Genomic DNA, 20,681 nt, shown 5'->3' with positions numbered 1-20,681 from the left:
TCTCTCCATAATCTCCCGTGATAAGACGGATCTGTCTAGTCGTTATCAGCTAAAATGGGAGAATCTCTCCAGCCTCGAGTCAGTCATCGATTGAAATCCGCCTGCCGTGGACGTGCCTTTGCCCCGAGTCTTCCTTCAGTCCAAACGATGCAACGACTTTTGGGAACGAGCAGTCGCAGCCTGCTGCTAAGGTGCCAGCATCGCTATCTGGCCACCACGCCCGTGGAGGAGGTGCTTTTCCCCACAAAATCCGACTTTCCCAGTCGCCACATAGGTCCACGCAAGACGGATGTGGTGGCCATGCTAGACACTCTGGGCTATAAGGTGAGGGCAGCCACAATCCAAGGTCAATCCACGAGCCAATCCCTTCTCAATTCTCTTTAGTCCTTGGCCGAACTGACCGAGAAGGCCGTGCCCCAGAGCATCCAGCTGAAGCGGGACCTGAATCTGGACAAACCCCTAAGTGAGTAGTGGAAAAGTAGGTCCAAAAATAGCTGTCAAAACACTTGTCTAGGCAAGGGACCGGACCCCCTGGCGTGTTTCAGTGGCGCTGATAACAGCGATAAGCCAGGTTCAGAGGGGTCCGACTTATCGCTGCCGTTGCCCTGCTGTTGTCGTTTTGAGCTGCCTTCCGTCTGGCTGACAACAATTTTCCACTCCGCATTGCAGACGAGCCCGAGCTGATCCGCCGCATACGCGACATTTCTCTGAAGAACGAGCTGTGGCGCTCCTACATCGGCATGGGCTACCACAACTGCCATGTCCCGCACACCATCCTTCGCAATATGTTCGAGAATCCCGGCTGGACCACCCAGTACACCCCCTACCAGCCGGAGATTGCCCAGGGCCGTCTCGAGTCCTTGCTCAACTACCAGACCCTTGTCTCGGACCTGACTGGCCTGGATGTGGCCAATGCCTCACTGCTGGACGAGGGCACGGCCGCTGCCGAGGCCATGTGCCTGTCTACGCGCCACAACAAGCGCAAGAAGCTCTACCTCTCCAACCGCGTGCATCCGCAGACCTTGGCCGTCGTCCAGACTCGAGCTGAAGCTCTGGAGCTGGAGATTGAGGTGGGTCCCATTGGGCAGGCGGATCTGCCGAGCCGAGAGCTGGCTGGCATTCTGCTGCAGTATCCAGACACGTACGGCGATGTCAAGGACTTTGAGGATATAGCTTCGCTGGCAAAAAAGAACGGGGTAAGGCAAGCACATTTTTTGAATACCAGAGTAGTGCATTCCCCATTCTAGACGCTCGTCGTGGTGGCCACAGATCTGCTCGCACTGACCCTGCTCCGACCGCCGGCCGAATTCGGGGCTGACATAGCTATCGGCACCTCTCAGCGACTGGGCGTGCCCCTGGGCTATGGCGGTCCCCATGCTGGGTTCTTTGCCTGCAAGCAGAGCCTAGTGCGGCTGATGCCAGGTCGGATGATTGGTGTGACCCGCGACATGGACGGCAACGATGCCTACCGCTTGGCACTGCAGACGAGGGAACAGCACATCCGGCGGGACAAGGCCACCAGCAACATCTGCACAGCTCAGGCGCTGCTGGCCAATATGTCTGCCATGTACGCCATCTATCACGGGCCGGAGGGCCTCAAGGCCATGGCCAATCGCATCCATCACTTCACCCTGACCCTACAGACGGGTCTGCTCCAGGTCGGTCACGAGGTGATAAACAAGAACTTCTTCGACACGCTCCATGTGAAGCTCTCCGGGAATCTGTCGCTCGAGGATCTCAAAGAGCGCGCCGAACACAAGCGTATTAATCTCCGTTACCTGGGTGATGGAACGGTCGGTGTGGCCCTGGATGAGACAGTCAGTGTAGAGGATGTTGACGATCTCCTGTGGGTGTTCAAAGCAGAGACATCGGTGGAGCAGCTACTGGCCCGCAGAGATGTCCTGAAGAACTCAATCGAGAGCTCAAAGTTCCTTCGTACTTCCCCCTACCTGCAGCATCCCATCTTCCACAGCTATCACAGGTAGGCTCGAGAATGATCGAGGAGATTCCTCCGATTCCATTGACTATTCGTTCATATCCTAGTGAATCACGAATGGTGCGCTACATGAAGAAGCTGGAGAACAAGGACATCTCGCTGGTCCATTCGATGATCCCGCTGGGCTCGTGCACCATGAAACTAAACGCCACTACGGAGATGATGCCCTGCTCCTTCCGCCACTTCACCGACATTCATCCCTTTGCTCCGGTAGATCAGGCCAAAGGCTTCCACCAGATGTTCAACGAACTGGAGCGGGATCTGTGCGAGATCACTGGCTACGACAGAATCTCCTTCCAACCGAACTCAGGGGCACAGGGAGAGTACGCCGGACTGCGAGCGATTCGCAGCTATCATGAGCACCGGAACGAGGGACACCGCAATATCTGTCTGATTCCAATCTCCGCTCATGGAACGAATCCTGCTTCAGCGCAGATGGCGGGCATGAAAGTGGAGCCCATACGGATCCTGTCCAACGGCTCCATCGATATGGCCCATTTGCGGGCCAAGGCCGAGGAGCACGCCCACGAGCTATCTTGCCTGATGATAACATACCCGTCGACAATGGGAGTTTTCGAGGAGACAGTGGCAGAAATCTGCACCTTAATCCACAAGCACGGCGGACAGGTCTACCTAGATGGGGCGAACATGAATGCCCAGGTCGGTCTTTGCCGGCCCGGCGACTACGGCAGCGACGTTTCCCATTTAAATCTGCACAAGACCTTTTGCATTCCTCATGGTGGCGGCGGACCTGGCATGGGTCCAATTGGCGTGAAGGCTCATCTGGCACCCTATCTGCCCGGCCATCCAGTAATCAGTCCGCTGAGCAGCGAGGAGCACAGCTTCGGGGTTGTCTCTGCTGCTCCGTTCGGCAGCTCCGCAATCCTGCCCATTTCCTGGTCCTACATCAAACTGATGGGCAGCCGGGGTCTGAAACGCGCAACCCAGGTGGCCATCCTCAATGCCAACTACATGTCGAAGCGCCTGGAGCAGCACTACAAGACGCTCTACAAGTCTCCCAGCTCGGAGCTGGTGGCCCACGAGTTCATCCTGGACATCCGCGACCTGAAAAAGTCGGCCAACATCGAGGCCGTGGACGTGGCCAAGCGTTTAATGGACTACGGTTTCCATGCCCCGACCATGTCCTGGCCCGTGGCCGGCACTCTGATGATTGAGCCAACCGAGTCCGAGGACAAGGAAGAGCTAGATCGTTTTTGCGATGCCATGATATCCATTCGCGAGGAGATTGCCGATATCGAGGCTGGCCGCATGGACAGGGCGGTCAATCCCCTGAAGATGTCGCCCCACACCCAGTCCCAGGTCATCTCCGACAAATGGAATAGACCGTATACCCGCGAACAGGCCGCCTTCCCAGCGGTAAGATCTTTTGAATTGCAGTTTAATTTCTTTCTTAAATTATATACAATTTGTTTTTTAGCTCTTCGTTAAACCCGATGCAAAGATTTGGCCCACTGTAGGAAGAATAGATGATGCCTATGGCGACAAGCATTTGGTGTGCACTTGTCCGCCCATATTGCCTGATCTATAACTTTCACTTAACTCAAAACAAATTTTACACTTTTATACGACTTTTTAATAAAACTGAACTAAGACTAAATGCCTGGAGGTGTGACCACATAATCATGTTGCCAAAGCCAGGAAAACAACCGGAAGATCTCAACAACCATAGACCAATTAGGCTCTTGTCGACTTTTGGCAAAATGTTTGCATCCTACGAAGGGTACTGGAGTCGCCGTTCGTCAAAACAGCCATGCCAAACTACCAATTTGGGTTCAGACTTCAGCACGGCACACCCGAATAACGGGAACACATACTAGACGGTATCTGGATATTTCGCAGGCTTTCGACCGGGTGTGGCACGAGGGACTACTCGCCAAGATCAAAATGATGGTCAACCCTCAGCTGTATGAAGTTATCAAAAGCTTTCTGACGGAGAGGACCAACCGTGTAGTCCTGGATAGTGCAGCTTCTTTGACCATCAAGGCAGGAGTACCGCAAGGCAGCGTGCTTGGGCCGACAATATACTGCTTATTCACCAACGACATGCCAAAACCTTCTACGGTCCGAAGGTAAACAGGGCAGGCCCTCAAGGTGGCAACATTTGCTGACAACACAAATGCCACAGACAATCACTGCAATTCCTGAAGTTGTGTAAAAACTTGATGGCTACTTAAAGAAAGCAAGACTAACCTTGCGAGGATCAAGACATTCCAGAGTAAATTTCTGCGTAGGATCTCCGGAGCTGAGTGGTATACCCGTAACCGGGACATCGCAAAGGACAGAAATATTAAAAATTTGATACAGATACAGAAATAATTTCAGATCAAATCGTCAAAGAAAAGTCGACGGCGAAGATGTTAAAATATTTTATGCGACTTTTCGCCAAAAACGCTGAACCAGAATCTCAACCAGAGGTTCTGGCCCCTTCCGAACTCCGTAATTTTGTTGATCTATCTGAATCTTTTTATGTATCCTAGTCTACAGTGTATGTTGCAGTGGAAATAAGTTTCGGCATGCTGGTGCTCAAGTGAATCCTGGATCGCCGCTACCAACGCAACCACCGCTACATCAACGGTCTGCGCTACGTAAAGTTTTTATACCCGATACTCAAAATGAGTATTGGGGTATATTAGATTTGTGGTAAAAGTGGATGTGTGTAACGTCCAGAAGGAATCGTTTCCGACCCCATAAAGTATATATATTCTTGATCAGCATCAATAGCCGAGTCGATTGAGCCCTGTCTGTCTGTCCGTCCCTATAAGCGCTTAGATCTCAGAGACTATAAAAGCTAGAGCAACCAAATTTGGTATCCGCACTTCTGTTAGATCTTACTATAAAACGTATATCTCAGAATTTCGCCCCACCCCCATCCGCCCCCACAAAGGGTGAAAATCTGTTGCATCCACAATATTGCCGATTCGAGAAAACTACAAACGCAGAATCATAGATAATGACCATATCTATCAGACTGCTGAATCTGGATCAGATCGGATCATTTTTATACCCAAAAGGAACAAATCAATTTGCACTGGCTACGCAGCGCCCGACGTCACGCTCAGACTGATTTTCTGTCTCTCTCGCACGCACTCTTTGTCGTGTCGTTTAATATTAGCGGCGTCTGCCGCAGGAGAGCCATACTGACTAAGTATCGGGTATAACTGTAGAGTTGCGGTGTCCGCAGCAACTCACAACGTTCCCCCTCGTTTGTTTTTGTTTTTTAATAATTATAATAATAATAATAATTATAATAATAATAATAATTATAATAATAATAATAATAATAATTATAATAAGTAATAATCCAATAATTGTTGGATATAATTGGCACTGGTTGCTGATGGGTAGATAGGCAATTTCCCATCCTATAAGATTACCGAAATGCGGTTGATGAGTTCAAGACTTATACATAATTCTGATGATGATAAAATTCTGAACACAGCCACACCGTCATTAATGCCAATGATTGGGAACAACAGTTTGCAATCATTGAGGCAGTGAATCCTCCCAAAAATCTAAGCGATGCTTACAAGAGAGAGTTGAACCAAAGACTACACAATACCAAGATGTTGCATGAGCGACCAAAACGCTGTTCTATGGCGGGTCCTAACATTAGGACCCAAAAGGCACGAGGGAGCGCGCGGGGTTTCAATTCCCTTTTCGCCTGTACTTCGTCTCTACCGCGACCCCGCTGCCCATCGGTTTCGTCTGTTCGGAAATGCCTTCACCGTCGAAGCGGTGGTCGCGGATCGCCGATGTCTTTGGAGCGGCACAGTGGGACCTTTGGCCGTCTCAGCTTGCTAAATTAGTTAGTTAGTCAATAAATATTTGCACACTGAAAAAATGTTAAACTTTGAGTGCTTATATCTCCTAAACTAAAACTATCTTGAAAATTCGATTGGCAAATTCTCTATTAGATGCGTACATAAAATTTATCTAAAGCACTCATTCAATTTTTTGACTATTTCGGCTGAGTCCCCACTGTGCCGCGCCAAAGACATCAGCGACCACGCTGCCCTACGGTTTCGGCACGCAGCACTGACATGCTTTCAGTGCGCTTGTGTGTGAAGCTAAAAGCCGTATATGCTGCGGGCGAAACCGGTTTATGGCCGTGCCGACCTAGGACATACACACATATACACAACTACAAGCATATTTCTGGGTTGGCTCGAGCTCGTGCTGACCGAAGCCGAGTAGCACTTCGGAGGCGAAGGTAGCGTAAAAGAGAACTGAAGTACTAGCCCCGCGCGCCCGTACCGTGAAGCGTCAAACGAAAATTGAAAAAGCATTTGTTCCTCATGCGACATCTTGGTATTGTATAGTCTTTGGTTGAATGCAATGAAGGCGGTGCTGGTAAGAACATTTCAAACCAATTCAAGCCAATTTTCATTTACACATTGCAAAAGCAATGCTTTTGAGGAAGATCCCTGGAGGTGGATCCCAAAGAAAATATAGTGGATTAGGCCTGTTGGGAAAAACAAATTTGGTGGTGTGGAATGAGTTTCTTTATTTCATAATATATGTACATATGTATGTATATGCTATAGAATAGCCGCCAGTCAGAAGAAGACACCCGCCGCAATACAAAGGGCTGGCGGTCTGCCAGTTCGAGCGAGTTTTCAACGATCTGCAGCGCCGGAGGTTGCGATTGATCTTTCGCCCGAAAATTATGGGCGTCCAGCCGCGATTATGGCTGAAGATGAAGGAGGAGCCCTAATTTTGTATATATATTTCTTTTCATTAAATTTAGCGCTATGGATAAAGAGTTTAACGCGAAATATCCGGAGCGTACTGCTCTGCACAGCCCACGCGCCCCTCGCCATCTACCGTCGCTGCAAATATGTGCAACCGCCGCAACTATGTGCACCCTCCCCAAATATGTGCAACCGCCGCACTAAAAGTATTGGTGGTGGCTCAGAGTATGGATAGGATAGAGCTCGACCCGGCTCTATCTATTGTGCAGAGGGAAAAGCCGCTCCTGCTGGGCTGAAGCTCACGTACAGCATAAAACAGCAGCAAACCTCAGAGCTACTACTGATAGAGCACACTGGGTGAAAAATGGGAAGACAATTATTTTTTCATCGAAAATATGGATTTTGATGCATATTAATAATAATAATTATATTCCATGTGAATTTTGTTAATTTGTAATTGAAAGGCATTATAATAGAAGATTTATTTTATCAAACTTCTAACGAAATTTAGAACGAAATAATTGCAAAGTACAACTCACTGCAACTCCGGTCTTAACATGTGGTGCCCAGTGCTGCCAGATTTTGGGATCGGAGCGCACCGCGTATATGAGGCAGAAAAAGACTATTCATTCACGCCCATCGAAGTGGAAAAGCGGAGATGTATTAGACAAGCTCCTACCCCGCCGCGGGAAAGTAAAGCTCCTCCCGGGCTGCGGCAAGGTGCAACCGCCGCAATACAAAGGGCTGGCGGTCTGCCAGTTCGAGCGAGTTTTCAACGATCTGCAGCGCCGGAGGTTGCGATTGATCTTTCGCCCGAAAATTATGGGCGTCCAGCCGCGATTATGGCTGAAGATGAAGGAGGAGCCCTAATTTTGTATATATATTTCTTTTCATAAAATTTAGCGCTATGGATAAAGAGTTTAACGCGAAATATCCGGAGCGTACTGCTCTGCACAGCCCACGCGCCCCTCGCCATCTACCGTCGCTGCAAATATGTGCAACCGCCGCACTAAAAGTATTGGTGGTGGCTCAGAGTATGGATAGGATTGAGCTCGACCCGGCTCTATCTATTGTGCAGAGGGAAAAGCCGCTCCTGCTGGGCTGAAGCTCACGTACAGCATAAAACAGCAGCAAACCTCAGAGCTACTACTGATAGATAGCACACTGGGTGAAAAATGGGAAGACAATTATTTTTTTCATCGAAAATATGGATTTTGATGCATATTAATAATAATAATTATATTCCATGTGAATTTTGTTAATTTTTAATTGAAAGGCATTATAATAGAAGATTTATTTTATCAAACTTCTAACGAAATTTAGAACGAAATAATTGCAAAGTACAACTCACTGCAACTCCGGTCTTTTTCGCCCCTCAGCGTTTTCCATTTTTTTTTTTTTTTTGTAACAATGATCGTGTGCGTGGATGTCATTTGGTCTGTGACTGTGTGTGCGCATCGTAGAGACCAATACCCTAGGACGCGCATGGATTTTGCGCATTATATTAAGATAATATTTAATAAAACTAGATAAGCCCGGCCTCCAGCTCCTGTGAATTCGCTTGGTGAAAGCAGCAGAACCAGCAACACCATCATCTCTAGCTGTCGACGCTGCTGTCTTCACAAAGCGAATTATCCAGGATCGGCTGGCAGGCAACGTACTATAAAAACCCATATAAATACTATGTTTAAGCCGGTGGCTACCTTGGCGTTCACGGGCGTCGGACAAAGAAACGAGACGATGGAAGGGCTAGAGCTAGAGCCTTGTATGCAGCGCCAGCGCCTTTGTGCTGGGCCAGAATTGCTATTCGCAATTTCGGGAATGAGAGAAGAGCGGAAGACAGGATAATGTGTACGTGTAGCATAACTTTAGTGCGTAATCGTAACTGTAAGTGCGACCCAGATTGGGACATTATAAAAAACCACTATATATACACACAAATATACAAATATTTGAAAATAAAGCGTATTCTAAGCAGCATTAACATGTGGTGCCCAGTGCTGCCAGATTTTGGGATCGGAGCGCACCGCGTATATGAGGCAGAAAAAGACTATTCATTCACGCCCATCGAAGTGGAAAAGCGGAGATGTATTAAGCAAGCTCCTACCCCGCCGCGGGAAAGTAAAGCTCCTCCCGGGCTGCGGCAAGGTGCAACCGCCGCAATACAAAGGGCTGGCGGTCTGCCAGTTCGAGCGAGTTTTCACCGATCTGCAGCGCCGGAGCTCGCGATTGATCTTTCGCCCGAAAATTATGGGCGTCCAGCCGCGATTATGGCTGAAGATGAAGGAGGAGCCCTAATTTTGTATATATGTAGTAGTTTAAGTTGCTTGATGGCAACGAGTAACATTTATTTGATAAGTATGTTGGACTTAAAATTATAACAGCTCCAAGTTTTACAAGTATGTTTGTGAATAATTATATGCGTGTACGTCTGATGCGTGGCTGAACTGACAACTGACTCCATCTCTCTCTTGCTATCGGCTCTCTCAGAGCCGATTACTGCTCTATCCCGACGACACGACGAAAACACGACCGCTTCGTGTCTCTCTCTTTCCTTCGTTTCCTACATTCGGCTGTCCTGACGGACCATTCGCCTCGGATGGGTCTAGCCAAGGTTTCATATATTCTGAAACTGTAGAGGTCTTATAGGGACCCTCAGTATCCCCAATCTTCTCGACTTCGTACCTTCCATGATTCTTTACCCTAACCACCTTATACGGCCCTAGATACTTTCCTTTTAGCTTTAATCCAGTACCATACTGAGTACGCTTGATAGCTACTAGCTCATTAACCTCATACTGTCTATCTAGTTTTCTTTTTAAGTCAAAACTCTTCTTGTTTTCCTGCTGTAACCGTGCAATGTTTTCAACTACTTCCTTTCTAATTTTTTCGCGGTCCTTGTTCAACTCTTCGATAAGTGATTCTTCCAATATTTCTTTTATTTTTGGATCCATTCCTATACGCATGTCTAGCCCAGTCAATATCTTGAAAGGTGTTACCTTGGTACTTCGCGGCTCAACACTGTTGATCATTTGCTGTACTTTTCCTAGATGCTTATACCAACTACCGGAATTACCCTGACACAATTTCGACAACATAGGCACCACTATCTTGTGCATCCTTTCGACTTGACCATTCCCACGTGGAACGCCTGTGGCAATCATTAAATGCTGTATTTTCTCTCTCTCACAATATTCACGAAACAAATTGGACATAAGCGCTGCACCCCTATCCGTCACTATTCTGTTCGGATTACCAAAACTAGTCCCCTGAATTTCCAAACACTTAACGACCTCTTCAACACCTGTACTACGTGTAGAATATAACCAAACAAACTTAGAAAATCCATCAACGACAACCAGTATATAATTGTACTGTTTTTTAGTCATTTCCATTGGTCCAACGTGATCAATGTGATACGTTTGTAACGGCCTATCACCCTTGTCTATTGGTTGCAAATAACCCTCACGTTTTCCTGTCTTTTCATTGACAATGATACACTCGACACAACTATTTATTACGCGCCATACTTTGTCTTTTAACTTCGGAATATAATACGACTTTTCAATGATATCTTGTGTCTTTTTAACTGAAAAATGTCCTTGCTTATGTGCTATTGATATAATCTCATTTTCCAACTGAGCTGGTACTACGATGAGCTCCTTATCCGGATCCTTAAACAAAATCTGATTCTGAATATAATAATCCTCATATTCCTTGTCCTCCACAATACTTTTAACGGCCTTAACCCAATCGTCGGTTAGCTGAGCTTCTTTCAAACGATGAGCTATACTTTCGGTCACCATAAAACAAGATACACGACTCAACGCGTCAACGTGCCTCATCTTCGTTCCTGAGCGATGTTCTATAACATAATTAAAATCTTGTAGGTACATGGCCCAACGTGCTACTCTCAAAGGAACGTCTTTCTTTTTGATCGTCATTGTAAATGCATTACAATCTGTGACAATTTTGAACTTTATACCCAAAACGTATACACGCCATTTCGCTAAAGCTTCGATAATTGCCAGAACCTCAAGGTCATAAGCAGGATATTTCTCTTCACATGGCTTAGTCCTACGGCTCATATATTGAACTGGATGGAATTGGCTGTCTTCCAAACTCTTTTGCAGTAACACGGCTCCATACCCCCATTTTGATGCATCAGTATGGATTTCTGTCTCCAACTTCGGGTTGTAAATTTCTAAAACAGGTCTACTAATCAATGCTACCTTTAGTTGTTCAAACGCAACCTGATGTATCTCCTTAAATTCAAATTTAACATCCTTCCGCAGCAGATCTGTCAATGGTTTTGCAATAACAGCATAACCCTCAATAAACTTTCGGAAATAAGAAGTCAATCCTATGAAACGCTGCACTGTTTTTTTATCAACTGGCACTGGGAACTTTTCGACTGCCCTCGTCTTCTCATCACTTGGTCTTATCGTGTTCTTTTCTATTATATACCCCAGAAAATTAACCTTTTGTCGTAACAGCTGACACTTTCTCCAATTTATACGTAGCCCATTCATTTCCGCTATCTTCAGTACTTTTCTCAACTTTAACAAACCCTCTTCTATATCTTGACTACAAATAATAACGTCATCCATATAGACTGCTGCTTCATTATTCTTTACCAAATCTCTCAACACAGCCATTATAAATCTGGTAAACACCGCTGGAGAATTTGAAATTCCAAATGGTACATATAAAAATTCGAACTGACCATTCTGAGTCACAAAAGACGTATATTTTTGAGACTCGACTTCTACAGGCACATGGAAAAAACCATTCGTTAAATCCAACGTGGTGAAATACTTTGCACCCTGCAGTTTCTCCAACACTGTATCCATATGTGACATTGGAAAGTTATCGCGAACTATTTTCTCATTCAGCTTTCGGTAATCACAGCATAGTCTCTTGCTACCGTTCTTTTTCGGTACCAACACTACTGGTGATGCATACTCCGATGTACTTGGCTTTATAATCTTCTGAGCCAGCCACTCTTCCACTTGCTTGTCCACGATTTCCTGTTCACACAACGGTAATCGTCTCGGATGCTGGAAAACTGGTATCTCATCCACTAATACAATTTTCATTTTTATCGGCGCATCTACATTTCTCTGAGGTTGGTACTTTCCTACCATACCCCTAACCTCTCTAGCATGTACTTCACTGAGATGACCAACATCAATTGAAAACTCCTTCTCAACTTCGTCAATACTTGACATGCAAATGCCTTTATATTCATTAAACAATTCCGCGCATGAGGACGATGCTACCTGATCAAGTTTCTTATCTTTATCCTCGCCACAAACTCTACGAACAAATCTTGTTCCTGTCTTAGAAACTTGCATGTCCACATGATCCAGAATAGTCCTTCCTAAAATGGCTTCAAAACCAATATCCTCGTCTGGAATGACATGAAATTCTACCTCCATTCCAATCTCATCGATTTTCACTGGTATCGAAAAGCTACCAAAAGTTACAACTTGACTATCTCCAATACCTGTTAAACATTTCTCCTGGCCGATCAGTTCAAGATTTCCAAATTTCAAAAATACCCTCCTGCGAATTAAACACAAATCTGCTCCAGTATCAATCAAACCTTGGAATACCAAATTCGCGTACTTAATATCCTTTAATTCCAAACCTGATGGAGTGAAAATACCTGACGGCTTATTGACGACTTCCTTATCTCGAATAATGTTCGTATTCGATCTCTTTTCTTGTCTGGTTTCGACCTTGACATTACAGCTTGCAGCACGGTGTCCTGGTTGGCCACATTTGAAACAACAAAAATCATTTTTGGGACAATCTTTCCTCAAATGCGATTTGTCTCCACACTTAAAACATTTCCTAAAATTCTCTGCCATCGACCCTTTCACCGAACTCTCACTTTTATTACTCAGCGGCCAATTCTTACTCATCGGCTTGGATCCGCCTCTAGCTTTCTGGTAAACATCGATCTGAAATTTAAGCTCCTTTAAGTTTCTAGCTTGGTACAGCATTGCCTTACTTGCCCTAGCGTCTGGTATACCATCCACAAAATATTCGATTAAACTCTCATCATCTAGTTTAATTGGCTTGGCTATCTCCATTAACGCATACAAAAACTCATGCAACGACTCTCCTTTTTTCTGCTGGCGCTTTTGCAACATTCTATGTACTTCTACGGACGACAGTTTAACACTAAACTCATCCAACAGAGCTGCCTTCAACGAATTCCAGTTACGAATATCACGCAAACTACGAACGAAAGATTTTGCTGCACCAACTAACAACTGCTTGGCATAAATGAATAATTGTAATTGACTCCATTGAACAGTAGCTGCGCATTCTTCTAATTCCTCTATCCATTGATTGATGTCGGGGTTATTAGAACCAGAAAATTGTGACACACTACCTTCCACGTCTTTTAGCGTAAACCAAGATTTATACTCTGCCTGTCGCGTACCTGGTTGAACTGCTACGGTATCATCCTCTGCTGTTACTACGGACTCATCCTCTGACTCTTCTTCATCCTCAACTGGAAAGCCGTGATGTATTAATAGTCTATCTTGCAAATCGAGCTTTCGTCCCGTCGTCTGCAACGCAAGCTCTCTTAACTTCTCTCGCAAATCTGCGACTCTCAGTGTCATTATCTCTTCAACTTGCATCGTGACGATTTAAATACAAAATAATTGATATTAGCTTATATCTAAGAAAATGTAATTAAATCAACTTAAACAACCTTATTACTGCTGGCCTGTTAACAATTTTCCAGTTAACATCGATTTCGAAAACGCCTTTAAAGTCGTCACTGTTAACGATCGCTCCTCTGTTAACGCTCACCTTACTATGGGTTTACCCTTGTTAACTCTCGCTTCTGCGCAGAACTTTCCAGACTCCAAATTTGACGCACACACACCACCACATCCAGATCTCGCTTGCCTGTCGATGTCGCTGTTGCCGTCCTCTCTTTGTTGCCTTGCCTTGCTCTCGCTGTTCGCCGTTAACTCGTTGTCGCTTCCCGAATCGTCGCTGCTTCTGCTGTTACAAAATGAACTGCTGCTTGTCTTTTCTTGTAGTTGTAGTCTCCGTCCGACGCAGTGCAACACAACAACAATCAATGTTCTTTGATTCTTGCTGTTTGCTGCCGTCGTTTTGTCGCTTCTGCTTCCTTTGGAACGAACGCACTCAGATTGTCGTCTCTGTGCCGCTTGTCTCCTTGTAGCTCTAGCCTCTCAGACGCAATGCACAACAACAACAACGAAGGTTTTGATTCTTGCTGTGTTTGCTGCCGTCTGCCGTCGTTTTGTCGCTTCTGCTCTCTTTGGAACGAACGCGCTCAGATTGTCGTCTCTGTGCCGCTTGTCTCCTTGTAGCTCTAGCCTCGTGTTCGCCAAAATTTCCAAATACACGCACAAATCTCACTTGCAAATGTTGTTGTCTTGGGCTTATTTTCGGACGAGCCCCCAATTTGTAGTAGTTAAAGTTGCTTGATGGCAACGAGTAACATTTATTTGATAAGTATGTTGGACTTAAAATTATAACAGCTCCAAGTTTTACAAGTATGTTTGTGAATAATTATATGCGTGTACGTCTGATGCGTGGCTGAACTGACAACAGACTCCATCTCTCTCTTGCTATCGGCTCTCTCAGAGCCGATTACTGCTCTATCCCGACGACACGACGAAAACACGACCGCTTCGTGTCTCTCTCTTTCCTTCGTTTCCTACATATATATTTCTTTTCATTAAATTTAGCGCTATGGATAAAGAGTTTAACGCAAAATATACGGAGCGTACTGCTCTGCACAGCCCACGCGCCCCTCGCCATCTACCGTCGCTGCAAATATGTGCAACCGCCGCAACTATGTGCACCCTCCCCAAGTATGTGCAACCGCCGCACTAAAAGTATTGGTGGTGGCTCAGAGTATGGATAGGATTGAGCTCGACCCGGCTCTATCTATTGTGCAGAGGGAAAAGCCGCTCCTGCTGGGCTGAAGCTCACGTACAGCATAAAACAGCAGCAAACCACAGAGCTGCTACTGATAGAGAGCACACTGGGTGAAAAATGGGAAGACAATTATTTTTTTCATCGAAAATATGGATTTTGATGCATATTAATAATAATAATAATATTCCATGTGAATTTTGTTTATTTTTAATTGAAAGGCATTATAATAGAAGATTTATTTTATCAAACTTCTAACAAAATTTAGAACGAAATAATTGCAAAGTACAACTCACTGCAACTCCGGTCTTAACATGTGGTGCCCAGTGCTGCCAGATTTTGGGATCGGAGCGCACCGCGTATATGAGGCAGAAAAAGACTATTCATTCACGCCCATCGAAGTGGAAAAGCGGAGATGTATTAGGCAAGCTCCTACCCCGCCGCGGGAAAGTAAAGCTCCTCCCGGGCTGCGGCAAGGTGCAACCGCCGCAATACAAAGGGCTGGCGGTCTGCCAGTTCGAGCGAGTTTTCAACGATCTGCAGCGCCGGAGCTCGCGATTGATCTTTCGCCCGAAAATTATGGGCGTCCAGCCGCGATTATGGCTGAAGATGAAGGAGGAGCCCTAATTTTGTATATATATTTCTTTTCATTAAATTTAGCGCTATGGATAAAGAGTTTAACGCGAAATATCCGGAGCGTACTGCTCTGCACAGCCCACGCGCCCCTCGCCATCTACCGTCGCTGCAAATATGTGCAACCGCCGCAACTATGTGCACCCTCCCCAAGTATGTGCAACCGCCGCACTAAAAGTATTGGTGGTGGCTCAGAGTATGGATAGGATTGAGCTCGACCCGGCTCTATCTATTGTGCAGAGGGAAAAGCCGCTCCTGCTGGGCTGAAGCTCACGTACAGCATAAAACAGCAGCAAACCACAGAGCTGCTACTGATAGAGAGCACACTGGGTGAAAAATGGGAAGACAATTATTTTTTTCATCGAAAATATGGATTTTGATGCATATTAATAATAATAATTATATTCCATGTGAATTTTGTTAATTTTTAATTGAAAGGCATTATAATAGAAGATTTATTTTATCAAACTTCTAACGAAATTTAGAACGAAATAATTGCAAAGTACAACTCACTGCAACTCCGGTCTTAACATGTGGTGCCCAGTGCTGCCAGATTTTGGGATCGGAGCGCACCGCGTATATGAGGCAGAAAAAGACTATTCATTCACGCCCATCGAAGTGGAAAAGCGGAGATGTATTAGGCAAGCTCCTACCCCGCCGCGGGAAAGTAAAGCTCCTCCCGGGCTGCGGCAAGGTGCAACCGCCGCAATACAAAGGGCTGGCGGTCTGCCAGTTCGAGCGAGTTTTCAACGATCTGCAGCGCCGGAGCTCGCGATTGATCTTTCGCCCGAAAATTATGGGCGTCCAGCCGCGATTATGGCTGAAGATGAAGGAGGAGCCCTAATTTTGTATATATATTTATTTTCTTTAAATTTAGCGCTATGGATAAAGAGTTTAACGCGAAATATCCGCACAGCCCACGCGCCCCTCGCCATCTACCGTCGCCATCTACCATCTCCCCAAGTATGTGCAACCGCCGCACTAAAAGTATTGGTGGTGGCTCAGAGTATGGATAGGATTGAGCTCGACCCGGCTCTATCTATTGTGCAGAGGGAAAAGCCGCTCCTGCTGGGCTGAAGCTCACGTACAGCATAAAACAGCAGCAAACCTCAGAGCTACTACTGATAGATAGCACACTGGGTGAAAAATGGGAAGACAATTATTTTTTTCATCGAAAATATGGATTTTGATGCATATTAATAATAATAATAATATTCCGTGTGAATTTTGTTTATTTTTAATTGAAAGGCATTATAATAGAAGATTTATTTTATCAAACTTCTAACAAAATTTAGAACGAAATAATTGCAAAGTACAACTCACTGCAACTCCGGTCTTAACATGTGGTGCCCAGTGCTGCCAGATTTTGGGATCGGAGCGCACCGCGTATATGAGGCAGAAAAAGACTATTCATTCACGCCCATCGAAGTGGAAAAGCGGAGATGTATTAGGCAAGCTCCTACCCCGCCGCGGGAAAGTAAAGCTCCTCCCGGGCTGCGGCAAGGTGCAACCGCCGCAATACAAAGGGCTGGCGGTCTGCCAGTTCGAGCGAGTTTTCAACGATCTGCAGCGCCGGAGCTCGCGATTGATCTTTCGCCCGAAAATTATGGGCGTCCAGCCGCGATTATGGCTGAAGATGAAGGAGGAGCCCTAATTTTGTATATATATTTCTTTTCATTAAATTTAGCGCTATGGATAAAGAGTTTAACGCGAAATATCCGCACAGCCCACGCGCCCCTCGCCATCTACCGTCGCCATCTACCATCTCCACAAGTATGTGCAACCGCCGCACTAAAAGTATTGGTGGTGGCTCAGAGTATGGATAGGATAGAGCTCGACCCGGCTCTATCTATTGTGCAGAGGGAAAAGCCGCTCCTGCTGGGCTGAAGCTCACGTACAGCATAAAACAGCAGCAAACCACAGAGCTGCTACTGATAGAGAGCACACTGGGTGAAAAATGGGAAGACAATTATTTTTTTCATCGAAAATATGGATTTTGATGCATAATAATAATAATAATTATATTCCATGTGAATTTTGTTAATTTTTAATTGAAAGGCATTATAATAGAAGATTTATTTTATCAAATTTCTAACGAAATAATTGCAAAGTACTACTCACTGCAACTCCGGTCTTAACATGTGGAGAAGATTCGTTGCGGAGGTTCAATTACGCTCCGAGAAGATTCGTTGCGGAGGTTCAATATTACGCTCCGAGAAGTCTGGTTGCGAAGTACGATTCGAGAGGAATGCGAGGCGCCGACAGCGGGCCGATTATGGCTTTCTCGTAGCTGCTTTATATACAAAATTCAGCTGGTAATGTGACCGTTGGTGTTGCGCTGCGGGCACACTGGGTACCAGTGCTGCCAGATTTTGAGAGTCACCATAAGCTAGATTGAAGAGAAAAAAGCTAGAATAAGCTTAAAATTAAAAAAGCTTACAACTGAGCTAACCATATAAACACATCAAAATATGTGATAATTAAATTTTTAATTAAAGGAATTACATGATTTTATCCACTTCATTATGCCATGGCCGAGTGCTCAGCAATGTACAAACAAAGTGCAGGCTTTTGCTCCTCTGTTTTTGAAGACTTTCTAACAAAAGTTATTTTGTTAGTTTGTGCCATGCTTGCATTGGACGACAGCAAGCTGTCGTAATTCCAACTTGGCTCCTATTGTTGTCTTACAAAAACAGCAGTACGCTTTTGTGGGGTCAGTTGGCACATTGCGTATTTTTTGTATGTAAGTGTGCAAACATGTACAATATTGTAGTGTGATTGAAACTTATCAGCGAATAATTACCTTACATTTATACACAAAATTGGACGATATAGCAAAATACGAACAACATATATGATTTTTGTCCGATTTATCGATAAAAATTAAAAAATATTACAATCAAATCAAAAACAGAAATGGTTTTGTAATACATTTTTTTAAGTTAAAATTAGCTAATTGAAGTTTGAAATAAGCTAGATATCACGCAATTCACGCAATAATAAGCAATTCAAGTACTTTTCAAGCTATTTGATTTTAAAATAAACCAAATCTAGCTTAAAATAAGCTAAAATGGCACATTTTTGTTTGCTCTCTCTCTCTCTCTCTCTCTCCTCTTTGTTTCTTACTCTCATAAGGTACTCTAGAGATGGCCAAAAGTAATAGACAATGAAAATCAGCACGAAAAAACAAGAAACACGAATCGGTATAAATTTAATTTTCTGCAAGAGTTTTCATTGGAATTGTATTATTTTGTTAAACATAATATAGATACATACATATATTGAACCGGGATTTTACATCTGTCAAAAAATCCCAACGTTCCCCCGGGATGTGACAGTGTGCCTATTGAATAAATACAATTTTTCAACACAAAATGCGAACAACAATAAATAACAATAAAATATATATAATTAATTAATAGGTTCCAGCTTGTTTGAAATTCAAAATTTTAGCGTATTCTCACACATTTTAAAGCCGAGAGCTGGGAACTGTCGCAGGCAATTCTATTGGTGCGTTCTCTTTGTATCAGCTGGTGAATGTGTGAACATTCGATAAATCAAATTATACGCTGACCTGAAATCGATGTATCGATAGCAGTATCGAAAAACAAAGTGTGCTTCGCACCGGCAACCAATTTTCGTTTTGACTTGTTTAATCAATATCACGCCTGACTTCACAATCGTACTGGTGAAAAATAACAACTAGCAGAGCAGCAATAAACAGAGCAAAATGAAAATCGAGGAAGTAAAGAGTACTGTGCGCACACAGCGCATTGCCGCCCACAGCCACGTGAAGGGCCTGGGCCTGGACGAAGCCGGCTCGGCCTTGCCGAGCGCCGCTGGCCTGGTGGGCCAGAAGGCAGCCCGCGAAGCGGCTGGCATAGTCGTGGACCTGATCAAGTCGAAGAAGATGGCCGGACGTGCTCTCCTCCTGGCCGGACCACCAGGCACCGGAAAGACCGCCATCGCCCTCGCCATAGCCCAGGAGCTGGGAAACAAGGTGCCCTTCTGTCCGATGGTGGGCTCCGAGGTGTTCAGCAATGAGATCAAGAAGACGGAGGTGCTCATGGAGAACTTTCGCCGCTCCATTGGCTTGCGCATTCGCGAGACCAAGGAGGTCTACGAGGGCGAGGTGACGGAGCTGACTCCCGTGGAGACGGAGAACCCAATGGGAGGCTACGGCAAGACCATCAGCAACGTAGTGATTGGCCTCAAGACTGCCAAGGGCACCAAGCAGCTGAAGCTGGACCCCAGCATCTTCGATGCCCTGCAGAAGGAGAAGGTTGAGGTGGGCGATGTCATCTACATTGAGGCCAATAGCGGTGCAGTGAAGCGTCAGGGACGCAGCGATACTTTTGCCACAGAGTTCGACCTCGAGACCGAGGAGTATGTGCCCCTGCCCAAGGGCGATGTCCACAAGAAGAAGGAGGTCATACAGGATGTAACCCTGCACGATTTGGATGTGGCCAATGCCCGTCCTCAGGGCGGCCAGGACGTGCTCTCAATGGTGGGGCAGCTGATGAAACCCAAAAAGACGGAAATTACAGGTGAGTTGGTCAAGAGTCTTGGATGCGTATAATATAAGTAATCCCTCGCTTTCTGTATGCAGATAAGTTGCGCATGGAGATCAACAAGGTAGTCAACAAATACATCGATCAGGGCATTGCGGAGCTGGTGCCTGGAGTTCTGTTCATCGATGAGATTCACATGCTGGATCTGGAGACGTTCACCTATCTACACAAGTCCCTGGAGTCGCCGATTGCGCCCATTGTGATCTTTGCCACCAACCGCGGACGCTGCGTCATTCGGTGAGTGTGCACTCAGCTGCACTCTATCGGTTATCCACTATAATACCTTTCTTCCCTGCAGTGGCACCACCGACATTATCTCGCCCCATGGCATTCCCTTGGATCTGCTCGATCGCTTGCTAATCATCCGCACCCTTCTTTACTCCACCTCGGATATGGAGCAGATCATCAAATTGCGCGCCCAGACCGAGGGCCTGCAGCTGGAGGACCCGGCCTTTGCACGCCTCAGCGAGATTGGAACCAGCTCGACGCTGCGCTATGCCGTCCAGCTGCTGACGCCGGCCCATCAGATGTGCAAGGTTAATGGACGCACTCAGATCACCAAGGACGACATTGAGGACGTGCACTCGCTGTTCCTCGACGCCAAGCGCTCATCGAAGCATCTTTCCGAGAAGAATAACAAGTTTATGTTGTAATTTTATCATATCCACAATAATTATATTTCCATTTATACGGAAACAGTAAAACTTAAATTTAAATGTTAACTGAGACTTTTGGCGGCCTATTTATGTCCCTGCTGTGCACACCAGGGATGGGTACATACCAAAACTACAGCTGGATTTTATATTTTGGTAAAAATGATTTTGAATATTT

General features: G+C 45.5%; 2 protein-coding genes and 1 long non-coding RNA gene across 4 annotated transcripts; 2 read left to right on the top strand and 1 right to left on the bottom strand.

Annotated features, from left to right (window-relative positions):
- Positions 1-76: 76 nt before the first annotated feature.
- On the top strand, positions 77-3,614 carry LOC108156566 (glycine dehydrogenase (decarboxylating), mitochondrial). Its single transcript, XM_017288102.2, has 6 exons — positions 77-324; positions 385-463; positions 670-1,196; positions 1,248-1,981; positions 2,044-3,373; positions 3,435-3,614. The coding sequence occupies exons 1-6, from the start codon at positions 148-150 to the stop codon at positions 3,543-3,545; spliced, it is 2,958 nt and encodes a 985-aa protein (XP_017143591.2). The 5' UTR covers positions 77-147; the 3' UTR covers positions 3,546-3,614.
- A 10,813-nt stretch (positions 3,615-14,427) lies between these two features.
- On the bottom strand, positions 14,428-17,613 carry LOC117187413. Of its 2 annotated transcripts, none has more exons than XR_004472103.1 (3): positions 17,401-17,613; positions 14,943-17,225; positions 14,428-14,755 (listed from the first exon to the last, which is right to left on the bottom strand). It is a non-coding gene; the product is annotated as an uncharacterized LOC117187413 (long non-coding RNA). The 2 variants fall into 2 exon arrangements; XR_004472104.1 differs by having other exon boundaries at positions 14,429-15,605; positions 16,603-17,225; positions 17,401-17,606.
- Positions 17,614-18,868: 1,255 nt separating this feature from the next.
- LOC108155747 (ruvB-like helicase 1) lies at positions 18,869-20,572 on the top strand. The gene is made up of 3 exons (XM_017286776.2): positions 18,869-19,826; positions 19,889-20,087; positions 20,149-20,572. Exons 1-3 carry the CDS (start codon positions 19,010-19,012, stop codon positions 20,501-20,503), a joined length of 1,371 nt encoding a protein of 456 aa, XP_017142265.1. The 5' UTR covers positions 18,869-19,009; the 3' UTR covers positions 20,504-20,572.
- Positions 20,573-20,681: the final 109 nt, after the last annotated feature.

This window comes from Drosophila miranda, chromosome 2 (genome assembly GCF_003369915.1).
Source record: "Drosophila miranda strain MSH22 chromosome 2, D.miranda_PacBio2.1, whole genome shotgun sequence".
Classification (NCBI taxonomy): Eukaryota; Metazoa; Arthropoda; class Insecta; order Diptera; family Drosophilidae; genus Drosophila; species Drosophila miranda.
The sequence above is the reverse complement of the archived record's forward strand: the minus strand, read 5'-3'. Positions and strand labels throughout refer to the sequence as shown.